Here is a 25,648-nt window from a genome sequence, read left to right as displayed (position 1 = left end):
TGGAGATTGGAAGTACATTCTGCCAACCTCGATGACGAGGCTAACGAGTACTACTGCACGTATCCGCAACGCAGGGTTCTGGGCCCTGGCCTGCTCGAGCCTTTAGCTACATACTGCTAGCTCCTGTTGCCAGGGTCGCGTATGTACGTGTTCTGCCCAACAAACCGAATTACACGGAGCTCCTGCTCATCCCGCACATATGTCGAGCAATGCAAGGAATCGGTTCCCCCGCCGTAGTTGTATAGATTGAGGACGAGACGCGAACACTGCCAGTGGGTAGTCGGGATTAGCGACTGTATATCCCAACGTCCTCGCTAATAACCTACCGCGCACGAAAAGACCACGTGAAGCCAACTGAAGGTGAGATGGTCAGTGTGCTGGAGAACGGTGGTGGAATGGGAAGAGCTAACTTACGGATGAACGGAGGTGAAGTACAGTCCCTGCATGTAGACTTGAATCGTTGCTTGAGTTGCCAGGGAAGCAAATATTCTTTGAAGCGTTCAGAGTTAGTCAATGGAGCTCATTGCTCCTAGAAGACAGTATTGAACGCACGCGAAGAAGTAGAGGGAGCCATCTCTCATCAGGATCATGAGAAGCGGGGAGAAATTAGACGAGTCTTGAAGGAGGGTGATGAAGCTCCAGTCTTTTGTGAAACGAGATCCTATGACAGATCTGCGGAGCTTCGCCATTGTGAAAACGAAAAACATGACTATACGTGGGTGGGTTCAGTGCTACTTGCCTTCTTCTTCTTCAAGTTCTCTATCAGGACTCAACTCACAAGTGACAACGATGCAGGGGATCCTGTAAGAAAGGTGTAGTACTTCAACGACGACGCAGTAATGGGTGTAGCTTACCAGGCAGCAAGTGTCCTCTCTACATTGGGCGTCCATGTCAGACAGCCCTTCATCTGGGAGAGTGGCAGTGGCATTAGATTCTTCACCGCGTGGCCCAGTGACCATAGGGCAACGTATAACTCCATCTGTGAATTAGGAACACATATGAATAAGGGGAATCGACGTTAGGTAAAAGAAATTCACCCCAAATTGGACTAAATAAATCAGGCCGAATGAAGTCAGAGATTAAAAGCTCCATCAAGGTTACGATGGAGTGTACTTGCACAATGACAATCCGATGAAAAGAATCAAGACTGATGTATTGTAGGGGTTAGCGCTGGGAAATACAAGCCTGGTTATCTCGGTGCGCACCTTTAACGTTCCGATTATAGAGCGCATAGATCCGGAGTATACATATCACATTTGCGGTGGTCATATACACGATGTCACCAGCCCTAGACGGTTTAGTGAGCCCTCTGTCAAGGTGAGGTGACTCCGGACGTGGTCCCGAACTTACAACGAGTACCAATGTAGGAATATCTTGCACCTTGCAGACATTAGGAAGCGTTCCATAGACCGAGAGGACGACCTACAGCTAGCCAAGGAGATAATGTCAGCACAGCACTTCTGAATGGTCTGAGTGGTGGAAGGGGCGGCGCCCGGACGTACGCGAAGGCTACCGCGGCTACTCTCAGCTGTTGTTGAAAAGGTTTTCTGTGATTTTTTTTCAAATTTCCGCGGAGATGACGCTGTTCATACCTGTGAGGTTTACACTGTGAAGCGCACGCCACTACCTGGTTAGATGCGGTTTCTCGTCGAAAAATGATGTCTGGACTTGCGCAACGTAGATTATCGCCCAGTAACGGGCAACAAAATAGCATATCTTGGCTAAATTCCATTTCGAGCTGAAACGAACGATATCTGCTCAGCACGGTCGCGTTGAAGTAGTTGATCTACTTACCTCCACATGTATCGCACCTTGAGGAAAGAGGGTTGAGTATTGGCCTTAGTGTGTCGTTGCATTCGAAAACAACACTAGTTACCTCGTCTTCCAAAGTCCAGCAAATGTCGCATACAACAAACGTTATTGCAGCGGCTAGTTTCAAGCCTCTTTCAGCTGTTTCTGACGAGGCTTTAGGAGGTAAACGATTTGATTTACCTTTCGAAAGCCTGGCTGCCTGGGAAACAGCGAGATATATAAGTAGTCCGTCCCAATCCAAGGAGAGGGCCATCGAGGTTCAGGTTCCGGGAATATTATGGGGCGTCGTGAGCACCGCCAGTTTCACTCGCATTTTCCGAGTCCCATCGTTTAATACCTAGATGAAGAATGTTTGTGGACCTCTGATGAGTGTACTGCCTTATGTAGGGCGTGGGCGTATACGGATCCACCCAATTGTCATGGCCGTCGCCCAGTAACTCGCTTACCTCAGAACTCCGCTCGTCCGTTCAAATTTCTCTCCAAGGTACATACAAGGCACACACGAATGTGTGCATCGGCTGTTAACCCCTTTTGTGTGTGTGCGTATATGCGGCAGTTCGGACTGCACGCCACCACGATACCTCATCTGCTTGTGTTGTGTAACACACTTCTTGTTGAAACCTCTGAAAGATCCCATTCCTATGCTCGTCCTGATAGATCTATCAAGGCCGGTACATTTGATTTCAAGCTGGTAACCCTAAAACTAGTTAGCATGATGTTTTCTTTACATTCCTATTCCCTCGGCGAAATCTGGACTGAAAGGTCCTTGCTTTCGGGAACACTGAAAACCAAGAGTATGCTACTTTCTGGATTGAACGGCGGTCTTTCGGCCGCGGGCATATTCACGGCTTCCCCCTTGCCATCGACAATTTTCATATCAAATCTCTTGAAGCAAGCTTCTACAAATCTCATCATTTGAAACCTCGCGAGGTCCCTTCCCTTGCACTGCGGAGAATGGAGTCAGTCCTCCGCTGTGAAGCTAGAGAATTGATGCTTACGATTCGGCGTCCTTCACCCCACACTCTGGCTTTGGGTAGCTGTGGATCGAGAAACCTGTCGGGCCTGAATTCGAAAGGGTCCTTGTACACAGTCTCGTCGTGGGTGAACGACTTGGGAAGAATGACGGTTCCCTTCTCAAAGAAGTATCTCGTTCCCCCAAGGTAGATTTCGGTGTCATCGGGTACTGTTCGAAGTTGAACGATGCGGAATGGTCGTCGGAGGGCTTCGTGCATCGTGGATTCCAAGAGCTTCATGTTGGCGACATCCTCGTTGGTTCTGATCTCATCTTGGATGATAGTCCTCCAATCGGGATCCAACAGAACCCGTCCCAGCATCTGGTACATGTGGAACCACACGTTTCCGTGCAGACCAAAGTGGAAACCAATCAGGGTTCCCGCCGCTTCCTTGAGTGACAGGTTGGCGTCCTTCATGATTTGAACCGACTCCACGATAATATCGTGAGCGTCCGAGAGGACCGTGCCTACGTTGGCCTCTGGAGCCCAGCACGGCTGAAGATACTGCATCACTCTGACTAACAGTCTATCCCTGGCGCGGTTGCCTTTCAGGAAGGGAGTGTAGGGAGATATGGGGGAAGTAAGGATCAAGAAATTGTCGAGCGTTGTTACGAAGTCTTGGTAGGTGTCGGTGGGAAATGTGGATCCAAAGAGGAAAGCCGATGAAACGGAAAACATGGTTTTGGCGATAAATTGGTACAGGGGAATTGTGGTCGGTCTACCCGATGGTATGGTGTCTGCGAGGACTTTGTCGAGTATCTGCAACCACGCTTCGGTTCGTCCAGGTGCAGCAAGTGCCCGTGAAGACATCGTTGGCACCATCAATGGCACCAACTTGTCAGACATGAGTGCGACCATGCGACGCACATCGCGAAGGCCTGTGGCAGCCATCGCAGCCTTCTCGATTTCATGGGTACCATCAAGTCCTCTTACTTCGCGCTCAAGCTGGGTGACTGAAATGGGATGCGTGATAAATGCGACTTTCTTTAGGCCCAGGATATTGATCATAAAGACGGGTCCATATCGGGCACTAGAATGCAATCAGACTCAGGATAGATATGGCAGTGTGGATCCAATTCACCTCGCATAGTCGAGAAACCCTGCCGGGTCTCTCAGAAACCACAGGGCGTTGTCGACTCCAAAATTCAGAAGCGAAGATTTAACGACAGGTACTGCGCTTCCACCGACAGTGCGGATTCTGCGACGGGGGTGCAGAAAGAATGGGGCTGAAACAAGTAAGATCAGGGAAAGGAAAACGAGGTGCGACTGCATCGAATCGGAAAGTAAACTGAGCTGCTACTCTGGAATGCTCTTCTCCCCGCTTTTATAGTCTTCAACACTGGCAAGGTAGAATGTTCTCTTCTTTTATCTCTCGCAGTGTTTGCGCCTCTTACAGTAGGCGGGTGCCTTAGAATTCCATTTTCAAACACAAGATCTAGAGAAACAAAAAATGGAACATGCTTGGAGTGCGTCAGAGTGACGGAAATTTTCGTTGAGATACTCCCTCAAGAGAAGTCCTCCCGTACAGCAGCCCCCTGTTCTACCTGCCCTTCCATGTATGTTCGGCATGCCATGGTTGTGGGCTTAACAATCTTCGAGCTCAAAACACCCGTGACTGATTAATCCAGGTCACAAGTAAGAGGGTGCGTCTGCCATCTGTCGTGTCTGAATTTGGAGTTGGATCTGGCCTAACTAGCGGCAGTGTGAAGTCAGTCCCCGTAGAAAGTGCCGACGCACACGTGCAAGGTAACCGATGCACCTGCGATAGCATTCTATCCATCTACATTCTACATAAGCCTGGCGAACACTCAGACTGAAGCTGTGCCTGTATCGCTTCTGGTTCAGCGTTAAGGACTTCTGTTGGAAGAGTACGTCACGCCAGACGATAGAATGAAGGGCGTCTTTGATCTGTGTGCTGTTAGTACATCATAGTATGTTGACAGAAGAAAGGCCTGGGTCGTCTTCAGATGTCTCCGGCAATAGATGGAATATTTCCGTACTTGTTTATAATGTAAGAGCTACTTCGCTGCAAAATGTATAAGCTTAGCTCTCACTCTAATATCTCCAACGTATCCCACGCAGCCTGGTCCATCCCCGGTGGAAAGATCGTCCACCGCGTGCACAGGGTACCCACAGAAATTTACAGGGTAACCCCCGTGCCCTCATTCGCGGGATGATCGGTATTACTACTGGATATCTCAGCACACACAACGTTAGCAGTCATTGATCGGATGGATCCACCCAGGTGTGAACCTCATAGTGACCCAGTAGGGGCTCCAACTCCCGTAACACGGCTTCCTTGTAGCAACTGATCCTTTGTATTCGCTACTGGTGAGCAGAAAGGACCCTTTTTAGTACATCATGGTGAAACAGAAGCCCAAGGTATCCACTTCCTGTCGACCACCACTGATTCAGCGATCTACAGAATGGTCCGGACAATCGAGATTTCTTCCTCGGAAGCTGTTTCGAAGATCTTGAACGGCGAGGATAAGCGCCCGGCGTCAGGGATCTCCTCCGGCCCGGCGCGCCGCTGAGCTGAGCAGGGTCGCAGTCATCGGGGCCTTGAACTTCCAAGCGGGTGCTAGTGAACTCAGATTCTCAAATTATTAGAAGTCCTAGGTAACTGGTACAGGGGTGATTTGAAATAGAACGTCGGAAGACCTTGACTCACTGCCAAGGACCAAGGTTACACCCAATGCGTTCGAAGTATGTACCCGCTCGCAGTGGGACCCACACTTACGGAGACGTGCACATGCGAAAACCAATCTTCAACTGGGCGGCGTGCTATGAATCTCATGGCCACGTAACGTTCTTTTTCGCTGGTCGATCATGTTGATGGCACGACTACCGCTCCAAGAAGCGAGGAGGACCCCACAGTCATTCGCCTACTATATACCCCCGTACTTGTCATGAATCAGACCTTTCTTGATGTCATGAATCAGACCTTTCTTTTCCTTTTCTCGACGAGACTTGTAGTTAGTAATATAGGATGTCACGTGACTCAGACACGTGATGAGTCATGGGACCGTACCCCGCCAGCTGAACAAAACACTGCGCGGGCACAGACCATGGACCAAACAAGTACATACAACTCAAGTAGTATATATAGAGTAGACTTGTAAGCGTAGTTTCCTCAGTCTTTAGCTGGTCTATTCCTAGCTACAACACTCTAGTCTTCACTGAATCCTATCGCTTTTCGCCAAGTCTTTTCTAGTGCAGCTATTGATTGCTTGAACGACAGATCAAGTAGTTAGTTGCTGACATTAGCTAAAGACTGCCCCTTCTCGACTGTGTCTATCCCCGGCACCCTCGAGTCTCTCATCGCCCTCCGCCCTAACAAGGCAACCCTACTCGTGTTACTTACTCGTCTTATATAGTTCCTTTTCTCTTTCCCCTTTCAGTAGGTTATCCTTGGTGACGCCCCTTCTGTAGGAAGGCAGCAACCAAGAGAGCTGCGGAACTTAGGTCCAAAGCACATAGTGTAGCTCCCCTCTGTGTGGCTAACACAGTGACAACCGGGAGATAGTCTAGCTTTTCTTACCTTACCTTTTTCTTTCTCTTGCCCACGAGCCCCATTGTTCTTTTTACGATACCATGGTTCCTCCACCCACCCCCTCCCCCCTACAAATACCCCCTGCCAACGACGGCCAACCCGCCCCTCAACTCCTCCAGCCTGACCAGACCCAGGTCCAAGGTCAGCAGGTCTCCGCTTGGGACTACATGTACCAAGCCCTGGGAAGCCTTGCCGATAGTGTGGCAAACCTAGTGGCTGCCGTTTCCGGCTACCAGCCAGCCCTTGCCCAAGCTTCAGAGGCGTTGGCCCAGTCAGCCGCTGCCAGCACCCAGGTCTCCGAGGCCCTAGCCCAACGAGCCGACAAGCCCAAAACCAAACCGGACCCACCCGAAACCTACGACGGGAAACCGGAAGATGCCCAAGCCTTCCTCGATGCCTGTGTCCTCTACTTCAAGCATATCGGAGAAGCAGACGAACTACGACAAATCTCCCTATGCTCTCTCCAAAATCAAAGGAGGCACAAACGGCATGGCATCTGCATGGGCAAATTCTCAACGGGCTGAGATCATCGCTGACACCCTCGCTTACGATGACTGGAAGGGCTTCGCCAAAGCCTTCCTCGCCCACTTCCAGGTCCAGAACTCCCGAGCAGAAGCGATCCTAGCCATCCAAACCATCGAGATGGGAGATCGCTCCTGTGAGGCTTACAACACCGAATTCCGATCATATATGACTCGTTCTGGATACAACGAAGTAGCACTCATCGAGGAATACAAGCGAGGGCTAAACGGCAGGCTGTTGGACAAGTGCCACGACCAGGAAAACCTCCCCACGACCCTTGCCGGATGGATGGAGCGAGCCGCTAACCTCGATCGCCAGTACCGAATTCGTAAACGGGAGAAGGCTAGATTCAAAACGGAAAAACCCGCTCCCAAGGCAACTAGCGCTCCTCCACCAAGGCCCTCCTTCCCTTCCTTCCGACCCGCTGCCCAACCCACTCCTACTCCACCTCCCCCTCGCCCCGCCGACCCGAACGCTATGGACATTGATGCACACCGACGACAGGGTCTCTGCTTCACCTGCCACCAGAAGGGACATATTAGCCGAGACTGTCCCAACAAGACCCAGAAGTTTAACACCAGAACCATCGACATCAGAGCCCTCACGGAGGACGAACGTGCCGCGCTGAAGAAACAACTCGAGGATTTTTACACGGACCGGGAGTGAGCGCAGACTTGCCGGTCGATAGGAGTACCTTTGTCCGATCCCCATATGTATATATGCCAGAACTCGAATCACATGATGTTTACGCACGATCGAAAAGGGACAATGCGCGATTTTACGGAAAGAAAGTGGAACCGGGCTCCGCAGAATGGGTAGCCCAACGACTTGACGACTCAGAACCCTCGATGGCAAGAGGAATCCTGATGTCTTGGGTACATCCCAAAAAAAGGCAAGAGGTCACGGACGAAAAGATATCCCAGCTCAGACAGCTATTGGACGGACCAGTTGTAGAGGCCCTATGTTGTGAACAGCGGGTACGAGCCCCTATTTTTCCTTATCTTATCTTATCGCTTTCATCACCTTTTCTTCATTCTTATTTTACCTCTATTCTCGACACGGACACTTTCTCCCATGGAACACTGCCTCGTTATGCCCTTTACCCTACGTCTTATTGTTCTCTCCATTCCTGCACTGCCTCGTTACTCCGTTATTGTCTTCTTCACTCTTCGCGCAGCCTTCACGCAGCCTTCGCGCAGCCTTGTGACTCTCTTTATTGTTCTTTTGTATTTCACCATCTGTTCGTCATCTTGACTCATTGCGGCTATGTAGACTGTAGAATAGGTATATAAGCTAGGTAGATCCCTCTGTATTTCCTCAGCTTGACCTCTTCGTCAATACACCGCTTCAGCATTCATCTGCCTTAGTCGCTCATCGCTCTTATCTCGCTCTCTGCTCTCATCCGCTCCGCTCTTCTGGTCTTTGGTTTGGTTTAGTGTTCGCTCTTCGCGACATTAGGTCAAGCTACCTTTGTGCACCGGCAACGCCGATCGTTGCTCCTGCATCATCCGCATCTCTGGCCCCTGGTTGACCTGCCGATCAGGTCCCTCTCTGGCAACTCTGGTCCCCGCACTCCGTCAAGATTTCCGCCGCACCGGAAGACGCCTCCTGCCTGTTTAAACCACACTTCGTCGTTCGGGTCAGCGACGGCCACCCCATCGTCCTAGACGTCCACCTACCAAGCCTCAACCGTTGGACCGCCTGCTCTGAACAGCCCTGCCCCAACCGTTACCACGAACCTTCCGTACACGATTGGGTCTATATCAACTCCCTCAAGTTAAACGCCGAATCACTGTCCCCCGTTAATCAGCAAGCAGTTGAAGAATTCGCCCGCAACAACCCCAGGACTCCGCCCTCCGAAACGCAGCCCACCACCACTGAATCCCCAGAAACTCCGTACCAGGCCTATCGTTCCGCACACACTTCTCCCGCCCGCCAAGACCAGCTCCTTCAAGCTTCCAGACCCCGACACCGATCCCGAAGGAGAAGAAGAAGAAGACGACGACGAGGAAGAAGAAGTCGTCCAGTCCCTTAGCGTCCGATCAGCATCCCCTGAACAAGCAACCACCCTCCCACCGTTCAGCACTCTCCACTCCGCTCTAGTCGCATCCGCACCTCTTATCTCCGCACAACGCATCAGCTCTTCCGGTCGCTCTACACCGACAAACCCCGCCACTTTCGTCTCTCGCCCGATCCATCCCCCTCTCCACACCTCTCGGCAGTTGGAGGACACATCTGACGCTCCAAGCTCAGAACAGAAACCTCCCACTTCCACTCAACCAACTACTTTACCCTCTTCCGCTTCCCAAACCACCGACAACTTCACGATGTCCGCTGCCGACCTTGCGAAACTTCAGGAGCAACAGAACCAGCTCACTACCGCCATCTCCACCCTGGTCAACCACCTCACAGCTGCCAAGACCTCCTCTAGTAAGAGCCCGGTCAAGGCGCCTGAGCCCTTCCACGGCAAGGCTGAGGATGCCCGACGCTTCCTTCAGTTCTTTACCAACTGGGCCGGACACCAACCCCAGTTGAAGAAGGACGATGGCACTCGAGACGACAAGGAATGGATCTCCACGGCCCTTTCGTACATGCATGGAGAAGCCGGCCGATGGGCATCTCGCTTCCTTCAGCAGATCGCCGATCATGACGCCGACAGCACCAAGCCATGGCCCTTCGCTGGGGGAAAGTGGGCTAACTTCCTCACCGAGTTCAAGCAACGCTTCCAACCTGCCAACGACGCCCAGGCTGCCCTCCAGGAGCTTGAGCAGCTCACCCTTGGTCGAGGAACTGTAGCCGACTTTGCCTCTCGCTTCGTCGACATCTTTTCGCGCACCAATTTATCCGATTCGGACGGGATGGCTCGCTTCAAGAGGAAGCTCTCTCAAGAACACCTTCTCTGGCTCGCCCTCAGCAACCTCATCAAGGAACCCGCCAACCTGGAGGAACTCGTCGCTCAAGCCATCAAGAACGAGTTCGTCATGCGGAACATGAACCCCAACTCGTCCCGCACCTCCCTGGCCCAGTACGCTCCCGCTCCCACTCCCGCCCCTGCTCGTGATCCATACGCAATGGAGATCGATGCTACCCGACCTGGCCCTAGTGGCAAGACCTACCAGGATTTCCTCAATGCCATGCGCGGTCGATGCTTCGGCTGTGGATCCACCGGTCACAACAAGAAGGATGGGAATCATGGGGCGTTACGCTGCAACTACTGCCAGCGTATGGGACATGCTGCCACCGTCTGCCAGGACAAGTATATGGGATTTCCACCTGGACGAGGGCTCTCTCGACCCCCGCGTCGTCGTGTCGCCGCCACCCAAGAAGCACCCTTTTCCCTCTTTGACGAACCTGCCCCTGCTGCCAGTGCCACCGTTGCCGCCACCACTCCCGCTGCTCCCCCTGCCCCTGCCCCTGCTCCTGCTCCCACCCTCGCCTCGCTCTCCGCCACCCAGCAACAGCAACTCGAACTCTTGGCTCAACTCCAGAGGCTCCACCAGGGTTTTTGAAGCGGGTGCCCGTCCCTGCCGCCACGCAGGCACCCTTCGCTCCTCCGTACGCCATTTCTGAATACGACTCCATCCGTTCATGTACTATTAGCTCGATTCGCGAAATAAACCCCCGTTCGTCACTACTTTCGCGTGAACGTGAGGCTCAGAGGCAGAAATCGCAGTACGAACTCCGCGGCAATGATTGACTGTGGGGCAACAGGCAAGTTCCTGGACAAGCCCTTCGTCGATCGGCACAACATTACCACATTCCCCCTCCGACACCCCATCCGACTCCTCAACATTGACGGTACCCCTAACCAGGCCGGCAACATCACACATTTCGCACGGCTAGAGCTCACAGTTGATGGTCACTCCGAATGGACCGACTTCCTTATCGCCGATCTTGGAGGCGAGGACATTATCCTGGGGCTCCCTTGGCTTCGAAAGATCAACCCCACCATTGATTGGCGCAATGGCACCCTCCAGGTCCCCTCCAAGGTCTCTAGCGTCACTATCGAGGAGATTCCAGACGAGGACGCACACCCTCCCAGTCGAGGAGCTCCCTCTGGCGATGCTATCCTGGAACAGATTGATTCACCACGGTTGACCCTTTCTCCGGTACTCCCCACCCCCGACCCCAGCCCCACTCCTGGACCTGAGCCCGAGCCAGTTGAACCCGCCCCTCTGTCGCATCCGTGCCAACCGAACCACTCGCAGGAAATGGCTACGAGCAGGGTTGATTGAGGAAACTGGCGATGAACTCTGGTGTGCCGCTGGGTTCACTTACTCCCAGCAGATTGCCGAAAAATCTCAGAAAGCCAAACCCCAGAAGACTTTCGAAGAGATGGTCCCCCCGCAGTATCGTCAGCACGCTTCCGTCTTCTCCGAGTCCGAGTCGCATCGCCTACCTGAACACAGACCCTGGGACCACGCCATTGATCTGATTCCCGGAGCCCCGGCTACCATGCGCACCAAGGTTTACCCCATGTCTCAGAACGAGCAAGAAGAGCTTAATCGATTCCTCGACGAGAACCTCAAGAAGGGATACATCCGACCCTCCAAGTCTCCTCTCTCCTCCCCGGTCTTCTTCGTCAAGAAGAAGGATGGCAAGCTCCGCTTTGTTCAGGACTACCGCAAGCTCAACGAGATCACCGTCAAGAACCGCTACCCCCTTCCCCTGGTCTCCGACATCGTCAACAGACTCCGCGGTGCCAAGTACTTCACGAAATTCGATGTTCGCTGGGGTTACAACAACATCCGGATCAAGGAAGGAGATGAGTGGAAGGCTGCGTTTGCCACCAACCAGGGACTCTATGAACCACTCGTCATGTTCTTCGGACTAACCAACTCCCCGGCGACATTCCAAGCTCTCATGAACTCGATCTTCTCGGACCTCATCGCTGGAGGAAAGGTTGCGGTATATCTAGACGACATCCTTATCTTCACGGCCACACTCGACGAGCACCGACAAGTTGTACACGAAGTCCTGCACCGCCTGAAGAAACACGATTTGTACCTCCGGCCGGAGAAATGCGAGTTCGAACGTCAAGAGATTGAGTACCTCTGGTTTGATCATCCGCGAGGGCGAAGTCAGCATGGACCCCGCCAAGGTTGAAGCCGTCCGCAACTGGCCAGTTCCCCGCAACCTCCGCGCTGTTCGTGGTTTCCTCGGGTTCGCCAACTTCTACCGTCGCTTCATCAAGGATTTCGCCACCATCGCCCGACCGCTCAATGACCTCACCAAGAAGAGCGTCCCCTGGCAATGGAACGAACCTCAACAGCAGGCTTTCGACACCCTCCGCAACGCCTTCACGTCTGCCCCCATCCTGACACTCTGGGATCCTGATCGTCCCACTCGCATCGAGGTTGACGCCTCTGGCTTTGCCAGCAGGAGGAGCCCTTCTCCAGAAGCAGGACGACGGCCTCTGGCACCCCGTTGCGTTCCGGTCCGCCTCCATGCAGCCCGCCGAGCGAAACTACGAGATCTACGACCGAGAGATGCTGGCCATTATTGAGGCTCTCAAGGACTGGCGCCACTTCCTGGAAGGACTCCCTGAACCCTTCGAGATTGTCACTGACCATTCCAACCTCGAATACTGGCGCACTGCACAAGACCTCAGCCGTCGACAAGCTCGTTGGGCCCTCTACCTCTCCCGTTTCCAATTCTCGCTCACCCATCGCCCTGGAAAATCCAACACCCAAGCCGACGCCCTCTCCCGCCTCGATACTCACCAGGTCTCCGACGCCGAGGACAACAAGCAAGCAAGTGGTGCTCAAACCCGAGCTTTTCGCCAAACTCGCTGCCTCGAGCATGGCCGTCAACCCCTTGGAAGATCGTATCCGGCAGGCCAGTGCCCGAGAATCCCAGGTCCTGGATGGACTTGCCCAGCTCCGCAAGACAGGTCCCCGTCGTCTCACCTCTGGTCTCGCCGAATGGGAGGAGGATAACGGCCTTGTTTACTACAAGGGTCGAGTCTACGTTCCCCCAGACGACGAACTCCGACGCGACGTTCTCAAACAGTGTCACGACGATCCTACCTCTGGACATCCCGGTGTACATGGAACCCTCGAACGAGTTGAACGACAGTACTGGTGGCCGACCATGCGAGCCTTTGTCAAGAAGTATGTGGAAGGTTGCGACATCTGTGCCCGGAAGAAACACGCCCAGCACCCCCGCGCCTCGACTCAGCCCTTGGAGGTACCTGATGGCCCTTGGGAGACTGTTGGAGTCGACCTTATCACCCAGCTTCCTGATGCGAATGGACATGATGCCATCATCGTCTTTGTCGACCACTACAGCAAGCTCCTCCACGCCCTTCCCTGCACTTCCGATATCACCACCGAAGGCGTCGCCGACATCTACTACCGAGAAGTCTTTCGCCTCCATGGCCTCCCACTCCGGTTCATCAGCGATCGCGGTCCTCAGTTTGCCTCCAAGGTCATGCGCACCCTCCTCAAGCGTCTAGGCATCGAGTCCAACCTCACCACTGCCTATCACCCTCAGGCCAACGGACAGACCGAACGAGCCAACCAAGAAGTCGAGAAGTATCTCCGCCTCTACGTCAGCCGTCGACAAGATGATTGGGATAAACACCTTCCTATGGCCGAATTCGTTATCAACTCCCGAATCCACTCTGCCCACGACCGATCACCCTTTGAAGTCCTTTATGGCTACGTCCCTCACTTCAACATCCCTGTCGGTAAACGAACTGATCTCCGCCCCGTCGATGAACGCATCCAACAGCTTCAAGAGGTCCGCAAGGATGCCGAAGCCGCCTTACGTCTTGAGAAAGCGCAACAGAAGGACTCGTACGAATCCGGCAAGCGATCAGCTCACCAGTTCAAGGTTGGAGACTACGTCTGGCTCAACGCCAAGGACATCCAGATCAAAGTTCCTACTCGGAAACTTGGTGACCTCCAACTCGGCCCTTACAAGATTATCGAACGAATTGGCGACCTCGACTATCGTCTTGAACTTCCCCCATCCCTCTCCCGCATTCACCCTGTGTTCCACGTCGACAAGCTCTCCCCCTGGAAAGGCAATGATGTCAATGGCATTCTGCCACCTCCGCCTGAGCCTGTTGAACTGGAGGGGGAGCTTGAATACGAGGTTAACGACATCCTCGACAGTCGCTGGAGAGGACGAGGGAAGAACCGCAGGCTGGAGTATCTGGTCAGTTGGAAGGGCTACGGATCGACAGAGGATACTTGGGAACCGGAGGAGAACTTGGAGCACGCCCCCGACACCCATCAAGGAGTTCCATCAGCGTCACCCCTCTGCACCCCGCCGCATCTCAGCCACCACCCTTTGCTTCTCTCCCTTGGCGCTCGCTTGAGAACTTCACCGACGCTCCGCCTACCGACTTTGACTGGGAACTCGGACGCCGCCTACCGTTGATCATCGAGGACGATGAAGCTTAGAAGGGGGGTAATGTCGTGAACAGCGGGTACGAGCCCCTATTTTTCCTTATCTTATCTTATCGCTTTCATCACCTTTTCTTCATTCTTATTTTACCTCTATTCTCGACACGGACACTTTCTCCCATGGAACACTGCCTCGTTATGCCCTTTACCCTACGTCTTATTGTTCTCTCCATTCCTGCACTGCCTCGTTACTCCGTTATTGTCTTCTTCACTCTTCGCGCAGCCTTCACGCAGCCTTCGCGCAGCCTTGTGACTCTCTTTATTGTTCTTTTGTATTTCACCATCTGTTCGTCATCTTGACTCATTGCGGCTATGTAGACTGTAGAATAGGTATATAAGCTAGGTAGATCCCTCTGTATTTCCTCAGCTTGACCTCTTCGTCAATACACCGCTTCAGCATTCATCTGCCTTAGTCGCTCATCGCTCTTATCTCGCTCTCTGCTCTCATCCGCTCCGCTCTTCTGGTCTTTGGTTTGGTTTAGTGTTCGCTCTTCGCGACACCCTAAAGGAGATGGCTCGACCCAAACGATTTATTCGTGGCCATAAGGGCAACCAGCTGGATCTGGACATGGTGATGAGCACCCTAGACGACAAGCGGAGCTTCCGAACTTCTGGACTCTTAGATAGTGGTTGCACCGGAAGCTGTATAGACAGGGACTTTGTCCGACGAAACAATATCCGAACAAGAAAGCTCCCCATCCCCATCCCTGTCTATAATGCTGATGGTACGGAAAACGCAGGAGGAGCTATCTCCGAATGTGTCGAACTCCACGTCAAGATCCGAGACCACATTGAGAGATTGGAATTCGGAGTAACCGAACTAGGGAAAACGGACGTCTTCATCGGGTTCGAATGGCTAAAACGGCATAACCCCTCTATATGATTGGAGGACTGGTACGATAGAGTTCAACCGGTGTCCCATAGAATGTACCCCACTTGTCGGATCAGACCCTGAATCAGAGGAAATCGAATACGAGGACCTCGAGGATGGGGAACACATTCTCGTGGTAGACATTCAACACGAGATCCGACTACGGGCGTTCCAGACGACATCCGGAAGAATTGCTGAAAGGAAAGCCAAGGAGGAAAAAGCCAAGACATTTGAAGAACTGGTACCGTCACATTACCACGACTTCAAATTTGTGTCTCTCGAAGCAGTCCTTCGATGAACTACCTCCAAGGCGACCCTGGGGACCATGCAATTGAACTCATCCCTGGAGCAGAGACCATGGACTGCAAGATCTACCCCGCTGAACCCTGTAAGAGCAACAAGCACTTGATGCCTTCTTGGAAGAAAACCTGCAGTCAGGGAGGATCCGTCCATCTAAATCCCCCATGGCCTCTCCGTTCTTCTTTGTGAAAAAGAAGGACGGCTCCCTCCGACCAGTCCAGGACTACAGAAGGCTTAACGACATCACTGTGAAGAATCGATACCCCCTGCCATTGATCCAAGAGTTAGTAGACAAACTCAGAAAGGCACGGTACTTCACCAAACTAGATGTCCGTTGGGGCTTCAACAATGTCCGTATCAAAGAGGGAGACGAGTGGAAAGCGGCGTTCCGAACCAACAGGGGACTGTATGAACCTCTGGTGATGTTCTTTGGACTCACAAACTCTCCCGCAACGTTCCAAACCATGATGAACACCATATTCCGAGAGGAAATCAACACCGGAAAAGTCATCATATACATGGATGACGTCCTTATCTTCACGGAAACATTGGAGGAACATCGGGAAATGGTCCGAAGGGTCCTGAGGAAGTTTGCCGAGCACAAACTTTACCTCAAACCGGAGAAGTGCGTTTTCGAAGCCAAAGAAGTGGAATATCTCGGTGTCATTGTCTCCCACAACCAAGTACGCATGGACCCAGCCAAAGTCGATGCTGTCAGAGACTGGCCCACTCCACGATCGAAACGCGAAGTTCAACAGTTCCTTGGGTTCGCCAACTTCTATCGACGGTTTCATCAAAGGATATGGAGAGATTGCTAGGCCACTCACGGAACTAACCGGGAACAAGGAATGGGAATTGGGGACAAGCGCAAGAAGCAGCCTTCCCAAACAGTTAAGGATCGAATCTGCTCTGCACCCGTCCTCGCTATTCCCAATGACACTGGGAAGTTCCGTGTTGAGGCTGATGCATCCGAGTTCGCAACTGGGGCAGTCCTCTCCCAACAACAGCCTAATGGGAAGTGGAAACCGGTAGCTTTCATCTCCCATGCCCTGAACCCCGACCTGAGCGGAATTACGAGATTTACGACAAGGAGATGCTCGCCATCATGCGTGCACTCTCAGATTGGAGACAGTACCTCCTTGGAGCTAAACACGTCTTCGAGATCCACTCCGATCACAAGAATCTCGGGTATTTCCGAAAACCCCAGAAGTTGAATCGCCGCCAAGCTCGCTGGCTCACCGAGATGCAACAGTACCACTTCACCCTTCACCACAAGCCTGGAAAACAGATGACCAAGGCTGACCTCCTCTCACGACGAGCCGATCACGATCGAGGAGCCAACGATAACGAAGACGTGATCCTCTTGAAGGAAGAACTCTTCAGAAGGGTCGAAGTGAGCATCTCAGGACCAGATGCCAACTTTTTGGAACGGGCCAAGCGCTCTTGGAAAAAAAGGGACAAAGCGGTGGCCAAGGCTCTACTGCAGAAGGACCCAGACTGGATCGAATCCGACGTACACCTCGTGACATTCAAGGGAAGAGTGTATGTGCCCAAAGGATAAGGGACTCCGAGAGGGACATCATTAGATTCCATCATGACTCCCCAGTATCGGGACACCCTGGTCGATATCGTACCCAGGAACTGATCACTCGGAACTACTGGTGGCCCCGAATCCAAGCAGACATCCGAACCTATATCGATGGATGTGGCATGTGTCAACGGACTAAACCCCGTCGAACCGTCCCGGCTGCGCCATTACAGACCAAACGAGGTCCCCTCTCTCCCATGGGAGATAGTGTCGGTAGATCTAATCGGGCCCCTCCCAGAGTCGAAAGGATTCGATGCCATCATGGTAGTGGTCGACAGATTCTCAAAGAAGATAGAGGCAATTCCCACCAATGTGGAGCTCTCGTCGCTAGGTGCAGCGAAACACTTCCGGGACTACGTGTTCAAACACCACGGACTCCCCCGAAAAGTAATCAGCGACCGAGGCCCACAATTTGTCTCGAACTTCATGAAGGATCTGATGAAACTCCTCGGCATTGAAGGAAACCCCTCCACGGCATTCCACCCCCAGACTGATGGTCAGACGGAACGGATCAATCAGGAGATAGAGCAGTACCTACGGATCTTCATCAACCAAAGACAAGACGACTGGGCTGATTGGCTCCCTCTGGCCCAATTCTCCTACAACGACAAGATCCACCAATCAACCGGGTACAGTCCGTTCTACCTGAATTACGGTCAACACCCATACAAGGGAGGCGAACCAAGAGGCCCAATACGGAATCAGGCTGCAGAGGACTTTGTTACCGAGATTAAAGACATCCGCAAGGAAGCCGAAGCAGCCTTAAAACAAGCTGCCGAGACTATGAAACATTACTATGATCGGAAACGAAAACCCTCCAGGCCCTACCGAGTGGGCGACATGGTGTACCTTGAGGCAACCAACATCAATACGCAGCGGCCAGCCAAGAAGCTCGACGATCGGAGATATGGACCCTTTAAGATCACCAAGAAGGTCGGAGCTTCTGCCTACGAACTTGCCATCCCCAAGACTTGGAAGGCCATACACCTCTACAGGGGAAAACTGCAGTACCTGGTGAACTGGAAGGGATACCCCAAGGAAGAGAGGACGTGGGAAGATGCCTCCAACCTGAAGAATTCTCCCGAACTCGTAGAAAAGTTTCATCGAGACAATCCCTCCGCACCTCGGCGAATCACCAAGAAACTCCGATTCATACCCTACGAGAACTTCACCGAACCTTCTGGAAGAATCTTCGACTGGACTGCTGGGAAGTTTAAGGCCTCCTATTCCCCAAACCGTCGACCCAAAGGGACTGCCGAACCAATGCCGGAAAACCTCCCAAAGTGCCGAAAAGGGTGGTGCCCTAGATGCAATGACGTTCACGAGGACGTGAACCTTAAGGGGTGGGGGGGGGGGGGGGGTGATGTCATGAATCAGACCTTTCTTGATGTCATGAATTCAGACCTTTCTTTTCCTTTTCTCGACGAGACTTGTAGTTAGTAATATAGGATGTCACGTGACTCAGACACGTGATGAGTCATGGGACCGTACCCCGCCAGCTTGAACAAAACACTGCGCGGGCACAGACCATGGACCAAACAAGTACATACAACTCAAGTAGTATATATAGAGTAGACTTGTAAGCGTAGTTTCCTCAGTCTTTAGCTGGTCTATTCCTAGCTACAACACTCTAGTCTTCACTGAATCCTATCGCTTTTCGCCAAGTCTTTTCTAGTGCAGCTATTGATTGCTTGAACGACAGATCAAGTAGTTAGTTGCTGACAGTACTGGCAGGAGCTTACCTCATCGCTGCTAGACCAGAGCAGAGAGTGACTTGTTAGACAGATGTAAGTAAGGGTAAAGTAAACATCCCTACCATTGATTTGTGTGTCTCGAGCGGCGAAGTTCTTTGATACGTGGGTCCAGCGGTGTCAAGGTACTCCCAGGGTTCAAACGTTCAAGCTTCAAGGCTTAACCCCCACCCCGTCGGTAACCACCCCTCAAACCTTCATTCGCAATGGTGTCCCACTTCTATAGCTCCTCCACAAGTGCAAAGGAGATATGGATAGCGCTATTCTGCGTCTCGGTTACATACCTTGGGGGTCGCTACCTGAAACGTTGGAAGGTAAGAATAACATCTTTTATCGGGTATTTAGGTGATAGAGCGTTCCTCTACTAGGACATGGGCTTTCTTCCAGGATACACGCCAGCTTTCGCCCCTCTCTCTATACCAGGAGCAGTCTTGCCCGCATCATGGTGGAACCTGGGTATCATCTGGTATTGGAACAAGAGGAAAACTTGTAAGGTGCACAAGCTCCCCAGCCTCGCCAGACCTAACGCATTCCAGCATATTTTAACAAGACTCGCGACGTTATGCCGATCATTCCCATCCTCGGCGGCAAGCCGATCTTGTACGTCGGTCATCTTGATGTCGCTCAGCAAATCGTAGGACGCGAAGGTCAGCTCGCAATGCACAAACCGGAAGACTTTGCAGATGCCTTCGAGTGAGCGCGAATTTCTGACGCATGACTAGATGACTTACACCTTATGGCTCTCAAGGCTATGGGGTCCCAATCTCTTTACCGTCAGCGGAGATGTCTGGAAGCGTCACCGAAGGGTGATGGGCCCTGCTTTCAATCCAAAAACGTAACCTTCTTTGTTCAAATCATCGCAGTGCCTGGCTTAGCCCTGATTTATTATTTAGATATGAGCTCGTCGTTCAAGAGACTACTTCTATCTACAGGGAATTGACTGAAGCAGAAGGGTGGAATGGGAAGTCCGTGGTGACTGTACCGAACGTGACACCGCTCACGCATCATGTACGTCTCATCTCAATTGCTCGAAAATTATCGCAACGCTAATCGTGGGATGAAGACCGCCTTCCTGACCATCTCCAGATGTGGCTTTGGCATTCCTTTGAAGTGGGTGGCGACTGAGATGCAAGAAGGGATCGATTTGCACGCCACGTTCGACACTGTCCTCAAAAGCCACCTTCCTTGTCTTTTAATCCCGGATTGGATGTTCCGCTTCCCGATTCAGTAGTAAGGATATAGTTACTTAGTTCACTTCTAGCCGCCTGACCGTACCTTTCCTTCAGCCTCAAGAACATTCTTCATGCAAAAGCCTCCCTTATGGATTTCATGAAGGAATCTATCCAGTCTCGGAGTAAGGAGATTTCGAGCGACCCAACCATCTTAGACTCGAGAGGCGACGTGTTTACGAAGTTAGCTGCTTCCTCGATGGGTCTCGACAAATATTCAATTGACATTCAAGAAGTTGTATGTCATTGAGAGCTTAACCTTACCGTCTACATCGTACTCACTCACCCCTGCCAGATTGGAAATCTCTTCGTGTTGATGTTCGCTGGCCATGGTGTGTCTATTTCCCAATTCTAAAGCTTAGACGAGGCTCATCCGATACAGAAACAACCGGAATAGTACTGGCTGAAACTATTGCTTTGCTTGCCATCCATCAAGAAGAGCAGGAGAAAGCCTACCAGGAGATTATGGAGAAGATTGGTGACCTGGACCCGGTAAGGTTGACGAATGTTTGTGTCAAACCCATGAAACATTAATCCGTCACCCGTGGACTCTGTCAGACTTTTGAGACCATCCAGCAACTGTCTCACACCCTAGCTTGCTTCCTTGAGGCAGGACGGATTTATCGTGAGCTGTTTTCTTACCGAGTATGCATGTTATACTTACATAAACCACATTCAGCTCCAGGAACAGCCCTGATTAGAGTGGTCGATGAAGACACCGTCGTCAAGGTGCAGAACCCGGAGCCTGCCAATGTCCTTATCAAAAAAGGGACTATGGTAGCTATTGATATGGTTAGCATTCGTACGTTTCGCCTAGGCACTGAGTTCCTTGGCGACAGACTGATCTTCGTTTCTTTTCCAGACCATAATCCTCACAGCTTCCCGAATCCTGAGGCGTATATGCCTTCACGGTGGTACGGAGTACCTGAGTCCCAGCACTCTATGTTCGGCTTTGGAACTCGCGCCTGCATTGGCCGGAAATTCTCGCACCTCGAGGCATTGACCTTTTTGACTCTCCTCCTTCGGGACTGGAAGTTGGATGTGATTCTCAGGGATGGCGAGACTAGAGAAGGATTTGCGACTCGCGTTATGTCCGAGACTTCTCTTGTCGGCCTCTCGTTCGGCGTTTCGAAGGACTTGGAGATCCAGTTGACAGCGCGCAATTAGGCTGGTGCCACTCGAGTCTATCTTTAGCTCGTAGATGGACGATCTATACTTCTTTCTCCTGGGATTAGTCTACTTGTACCAAGAAAAGATACAATTCGGAATTAAAATGTGGTTCTCGCTTCATATTCCTGTTCGCCAGTGTCATCCACAACCACAACGCAGGCCTAGTACTAGTCTTCGGACTTTCAGGTACTATACTCGCCTATCCATGCGAGACGAGCCTTGGAGCCTGCAGTCTTGGGCTCCCGGCTGATATGCCTGGTAACGTGTACACCTCACTGTCCACGGATTTGTTGGTGGTTGCGAGTCGTGACTGACTACCCATCAGGGGAGGGCCTCACGTCTCTGCCGTTTGGGGGTGGAATGTGTCAATCGAATATTCGAGTAACATATCGTCAGCGTTTACCATGATTCGATGCGAATATTCCACTGATCACACGGACCCCGACATTGAGTTCGATATTACGGCCGCTGTTTGCACGCTAGACCTGTAAGTATACCATGGCCCACAAACTGCCCACCGACGAGATCGCGTCAGTTCATTTTATCTCTGGCTTCGTTCCGTGCCCTGTGTCGTCCTCTCCAGGATCGTTGGCACGCCTTTCATCACTGCTGTCGATTGTCAATCAATCCCTTCCGGGATCCACTCTACAGATCTGATACATTGTAGATACTTACTTATTGAGGAAGAGAACTGGACTCCACCCTAATAAAACAATAATGGTCGAGAGTCAAAGCGATAGAAGCCCAGCATTACGAAGTACGACACTCGAGATAATATCAGAATGCATCGGGGAGCTGTAGGGAGCTCTCCGTACAGCGGAGGGTCGGAGGCAAAGAAACATCAAGGCACAGCAATTCGGATGGGTGTCGACAAATGAAGAGCGATTGGGGTACAAATACAAGCCTCGCACAGGTATCCAACAACAAATTCGACATGTCCATCGCACGTAGCGACTTCCACTTTTCTCGAGTTTACAGAGGCGACAGTTTCGCTGTGTCCCTCGCTCGACACGAACATTACTTGTTCATGAGATTAGAGTTGAAGCCAGGAATGCGGGCGTTGGAGATAGGATGCCAATCCGGTGACGCCGCGTTTGAATTGGCGCAGTTCTCAAATGTAACGGTTGTGGGGGTGGACTCCGACCCCGAAAAGGTAAGTTGCTATCTCGTCGGAGCTAACAGTTGATGTCGAGCCTACTATTCTGCGCAGATATCCCGAGCAATTGCTGTTTCACAGACAGCACAAGCCGACGGTGTTTCTTTTGCTTGCGGTATGTCCTCCTTCTCAGGTCGAGTAGCTAATGGTTCTCACGACTGGGTCAGTAGATTACGGTTCACTATCTTCGCACTTCGCTCCCGCGTCTTTCGATGCCATTTACTCGATTGAAGGACTCAGAACTGTTCCAAAGATCCATGAAACCATGAAAAGCATTTCGCTTTTGTTGAAGCCCGGCGGAAAGGTAACCATAAATATTAGGGATTCTTGACCAACGATGAATTGACTCCTCTCCAGCTGGCGATCTATGACTGGTGCTGGACCCCGTCATTGGATATTAACAGCCAGGATCACCGGCGATTAGCACATATCATCGAGGAGCAAGCAGGTGTCGGACACCGAGAAATACAAGAAAGAACGATTGCTGGCACCATTGATGCTATGGTCAGTGCAAATATGACCGTCCTCGAGTGCGGGGATCTGGCGGCAGCAGAGTCCGCACGGAATTCGAATTGGTATGAGCCGCTTGAGATCGCGTTGGGCAGCTCGACGGGTCCCGTCTCGAAAGGGATTAGTCGCGAATGCGCCACCACTCTCATCTATGCAGGAAAGCACAAGGTAAGAATCTCACTATGCTATGCGACGATAAACGCGTTGACGTTTCCGATCGTCAGCTATTTACACCGCTGGCCTTTTTTGTCTGCCAAAAGCCCACACGGGTCCAAAACTAAATGGCGTAATGTAAAAACAATAATTGCATCTGTACAGCGAATGCTGATGTACTGTAATGAAAGAATGCTTCCGACTGTGGACGATCATGCGACGGTTAAGTCGTTATGTGATCGGGATGTTCAGGATGAGTGTACAGACTGTACAGTACTGTCAAGCACCGGGCCTGTGCTTCCTCTGGGAAATCTATCCCTCGGTTGGAAGATTATGCTTCCCAAGAGCAATACGACCCACTTGAGGCGGTGCTTAATCAAGTCCTGTAAAGTTGACACTGGGCGCTGACTACTTTCTGATAGCTCGAAGCACTAAGAGAAGTGATGTTGTTCTCCAGATGGCCTACATAACAAGTGTACCTACACTTGGAGCTGGCTTGGACCTACATTTACACGTCTTCTGTACATAATTGTCTTTACTCGTAGGCCTCCGTTGATGCAGATTTCCATCGCTCACGTGTTGTAGGGACTCCCTCGTTACTATAAGGATTTGCCATACGACGAAAGGGTCTCCCATCCCTCCAAGATAAGAGAGAAACATCTCCTCAATGGCCGACCTTGAGGCGCTGATTGAGTTTATGAAAGTTGCGCAAGCCTCTCGATGTTCCAAGGGTAAGCCCGTTCGTTCGACTTGATTATCTGCGAGGTGTAGTGCTGACACTCGGTCTTCGCCAGTGGCCGCGATAACGTTTCTAGTGTGTGATATCTCTTATACCACTGGCCCTGAAGTGGGTAGCCACCCTTTCACTTCCGCTGGTTGTCTCTAATTCTTCTGCCGTGACTAAGGCAAAGTTTATATGGAGGTTAACCGATAGAATCACTTCTCGTAATCACTACTCACCGTTTCTTATCCTCTCCAGGGCAAAATGGAACTTGTCTAAGGTCGCCTACTTCATTGGAAGGTACTGGGGCTTGATCTACCTACTGTAAGTGTGTCGACATTATCCGGAATTGCCTGTAGTACTGAAGTACCCTGACTAGGGTCAACCTCGTAGGTAAGCAACCCTTCCCGCGATTATTAGACGTGTTGGTGTAAAGCTTAATGCCTCAACAGTTGAGACAAACCGACATACCCTCGAGGTACGGTTCTCCTATAGCTCCATTGAGAGTGTCTTTACCTCATCTCCATTAGTTGTAAGATTCCATGTCATTTCCTCTTGCGATAAGCCCGTTCATAACCATGCAGTTGTCGTCATTACTTCCGCTGGTATGGAATGTAAGTTAGAAGTCACCGGCGCTCCAACGTAGCATTACTAAAGGTCTTGACCACAGGGCTGGAGATATCCTCTATATGACAACGGCCAACATTATATCCATTCTGAGAATCTATGCGCTCTACGGTCGAAGCAAGAAAAGTGTGTATCTGTTATTCGAATCGACAGACCATCATTGACATCCCCACGCACAGTCCTCATTTTCTTTACCACCCTTGCATGCGGTACGTCCTCCCTCTCCCGTCTTGCCCTGTCAGGCGCCTAATCCCTTCGCCGTGCTCCTGGGACCGTACAGTGGAATTCGCCGTGAGTCTCACCCACGGCCTAGAATTGTAATCGACGCTCATGTTAGCCCAGTTGGAATTCTACGTGTCCTGGTGGACAATGAGCTGGACTACTAAGAGAGTTATGGTATTGCCATTTCCTCAAGTTACCGGATGTCTATCCTCAACTCCGGACATAACTCGAGCATTGCTGGCATGGTGTGTTTGGCGTTCGCCCATTCTCAATGCATCTGGTCATATTGAAGTTGGGTTTTAGGATTCCTTGTATTATCGTTGCGTGTGCGTACATACTCATCCTATATTTTTGAGAAGCTCTCTCATTAATCTGGCCTTTAGTCATGTTCTTTGCTTTCACAGTCGCAAGGTTTCGCGCGTCGGTGATGGGGGCTTCGCCAGCAGGGTCCAACTTTATCGCAATGTTAAAGGACTCCGCGAATTTCTCCCCCCTTCTCGCTATCTTTACCAGGGATGGTTCCATCTACTTCTTCGCGTTCGTGCCTCTGTGACTACCCACGATGTCCTACTCACTGACTGCACGTCCCAGAATGTTCGTAGCGTTGGTAACGGGCGCGACGATTAACCTTTACCGAGTCGGATTCTACTTCACCACGTACCACCCGTGAGTGCCGGTCCTTTACAACGCTCATTTCTGTGTGCCACTACTTACACACTATCCCCTAGATGGTCCATTGTTATTTTCTCATGCGCGGTACGTACCATCATACTCAGGCTGCCCTTCGCTGCAACCTTCTAAAAGAACACTCCCCGGCAGTGCTCACGACTAGTCCTCAACATCCATATCTACGGGGGAAAGAGCGCTCCCGTTCTCACCACCGTCTATGAAGAGCACAGCATGCAGGCGATCAACTTCCGAACTCAACCTCACTGGTCAGTTTCCGATGGGGATGCGACGCGTTACAAGCCCTGCGCGACTGTGTAGGAGTATCGTAATGTACATGTTCTGAATCGGTCAAGGGGTTGAATACAA

At 51.7% G+C, this 25,648-nt stretch overlaps 4 protein-coding genes across 4 annotated transcripts; 2 read left to right on the top strand and 2 right to left on the bottom strand.

Moving 5' to 3' along the window:
* Window positions 1–116: 116 nt before the first annotated feature.
* CC1G_05629 (hypothetical protein) lies at window positions 117–907 on the bottom strand (the record flags this gene model as incomplete). Its single annotated transcript, XM_001838096.2, has 6 exons — window positions 117–266; window positions 327–354; window positions 415–489; window positions 553–709; window positions 779–801; window positions 855–907. The coding sequence occupies 6 exons, from the start codon at window positions 905–907 to the stop codon at window positions 117–119; spliced, it is 486 nt and encodes a 161-aa protein (XP_001838148.2).
* Window positions 908–2,723: 1,816 nt separating this feature from the next.
* Window positions 2,724–3,833, bottom strand: CC1G_05628 (hypothetical protein; the record flags this gene model as incomplete). The annotated part of the gene is made up of 1 exon (XM_001838095.2): window positions 2,724–3,833. The coding sequence occupies one exon, from the start codon at window positions 3,831–3,833 to the stop codon at window positions 2,724–2,726; it is 1,110 nt and encodes a 369-aa protein (XP_001838147.2).
* Window positions 3,834–22,158: 18,325 nt separating this feature from the next.
* On the top strand, window positions 22,159–23,171 carry CC1G_05622 (sterol 24-C-methyltransferase; the record flags this gene model as incomplete). Its single annotated transcript, XM_001838089.1, has 5 exons — window positions 22,159–22,377; window positions 22,435–22,495; window positions 22,551–22,684; window positions 22,738–23,058; window positions 23,115–23,171. The coding sequence occupies 5 exons, from the start codon at window positions 22,159–22,161 to the stop codon at window positions 23,169–23,171; spliced, it is 792 nt and encodes a 263-aa protein (XP_001838141.1).
* Window positions 23,172–23,710: 539 nt separating this feature from the next.
* CC1G_05621 (hypothetical protein) lies at window positions 23,711–25,600 on the top strand (the record flags this gene model as incomplete). Its single annotated transcript, XM_001838088.2, has 15 exons — window positions 23,711–23,774; window positions 23,838–23,890; window positions 23,949–23,965; window positions 24,023–24,088; window positions 24,144–24,157; window positions 24,217–24,382; window positions 24,435–24,517; window positions 24,571–24,600; window positions 24,672–24,682; window positions 24,734–24,858; window positions 24,917–24,939; window positions 24,997–25,150; window positions 25,205–25,279; window positions 25,342–25,369; window positions 25,433–25,600. The coding sequence occupies 15 exons, from the start codon at window positions 23,711–23,713 to the stop codon at window positions 25,598–25,600; spliced, it is 1,077 nt and encodes a 358-aa protein (XP_001838140.2).
* Between the last annotated feature and the right edge of the window lie 48 nt (window positions 25,601–25,648).

The sequence above is a fragment of the Coprinopsis cinerea genome, assembly GCF_000182895.1.
Source record: "Coprinopsis cinerea okayama7#130 chromosome 13 map unlocalized cont3.13, whole genome shotgun sequence".
Lineage (NCBI taxonomy): Eukaryota > Fungi > Basidiomycota > Agaricomycetes > Agaricales > Psathyrellaceae > Coprinopsis > Coprinopsis cinerea.
Note: the sequence above shows the minus strand (reverse complement) of the source record. Positions and strands in the feature narration are given on the sequence as shown.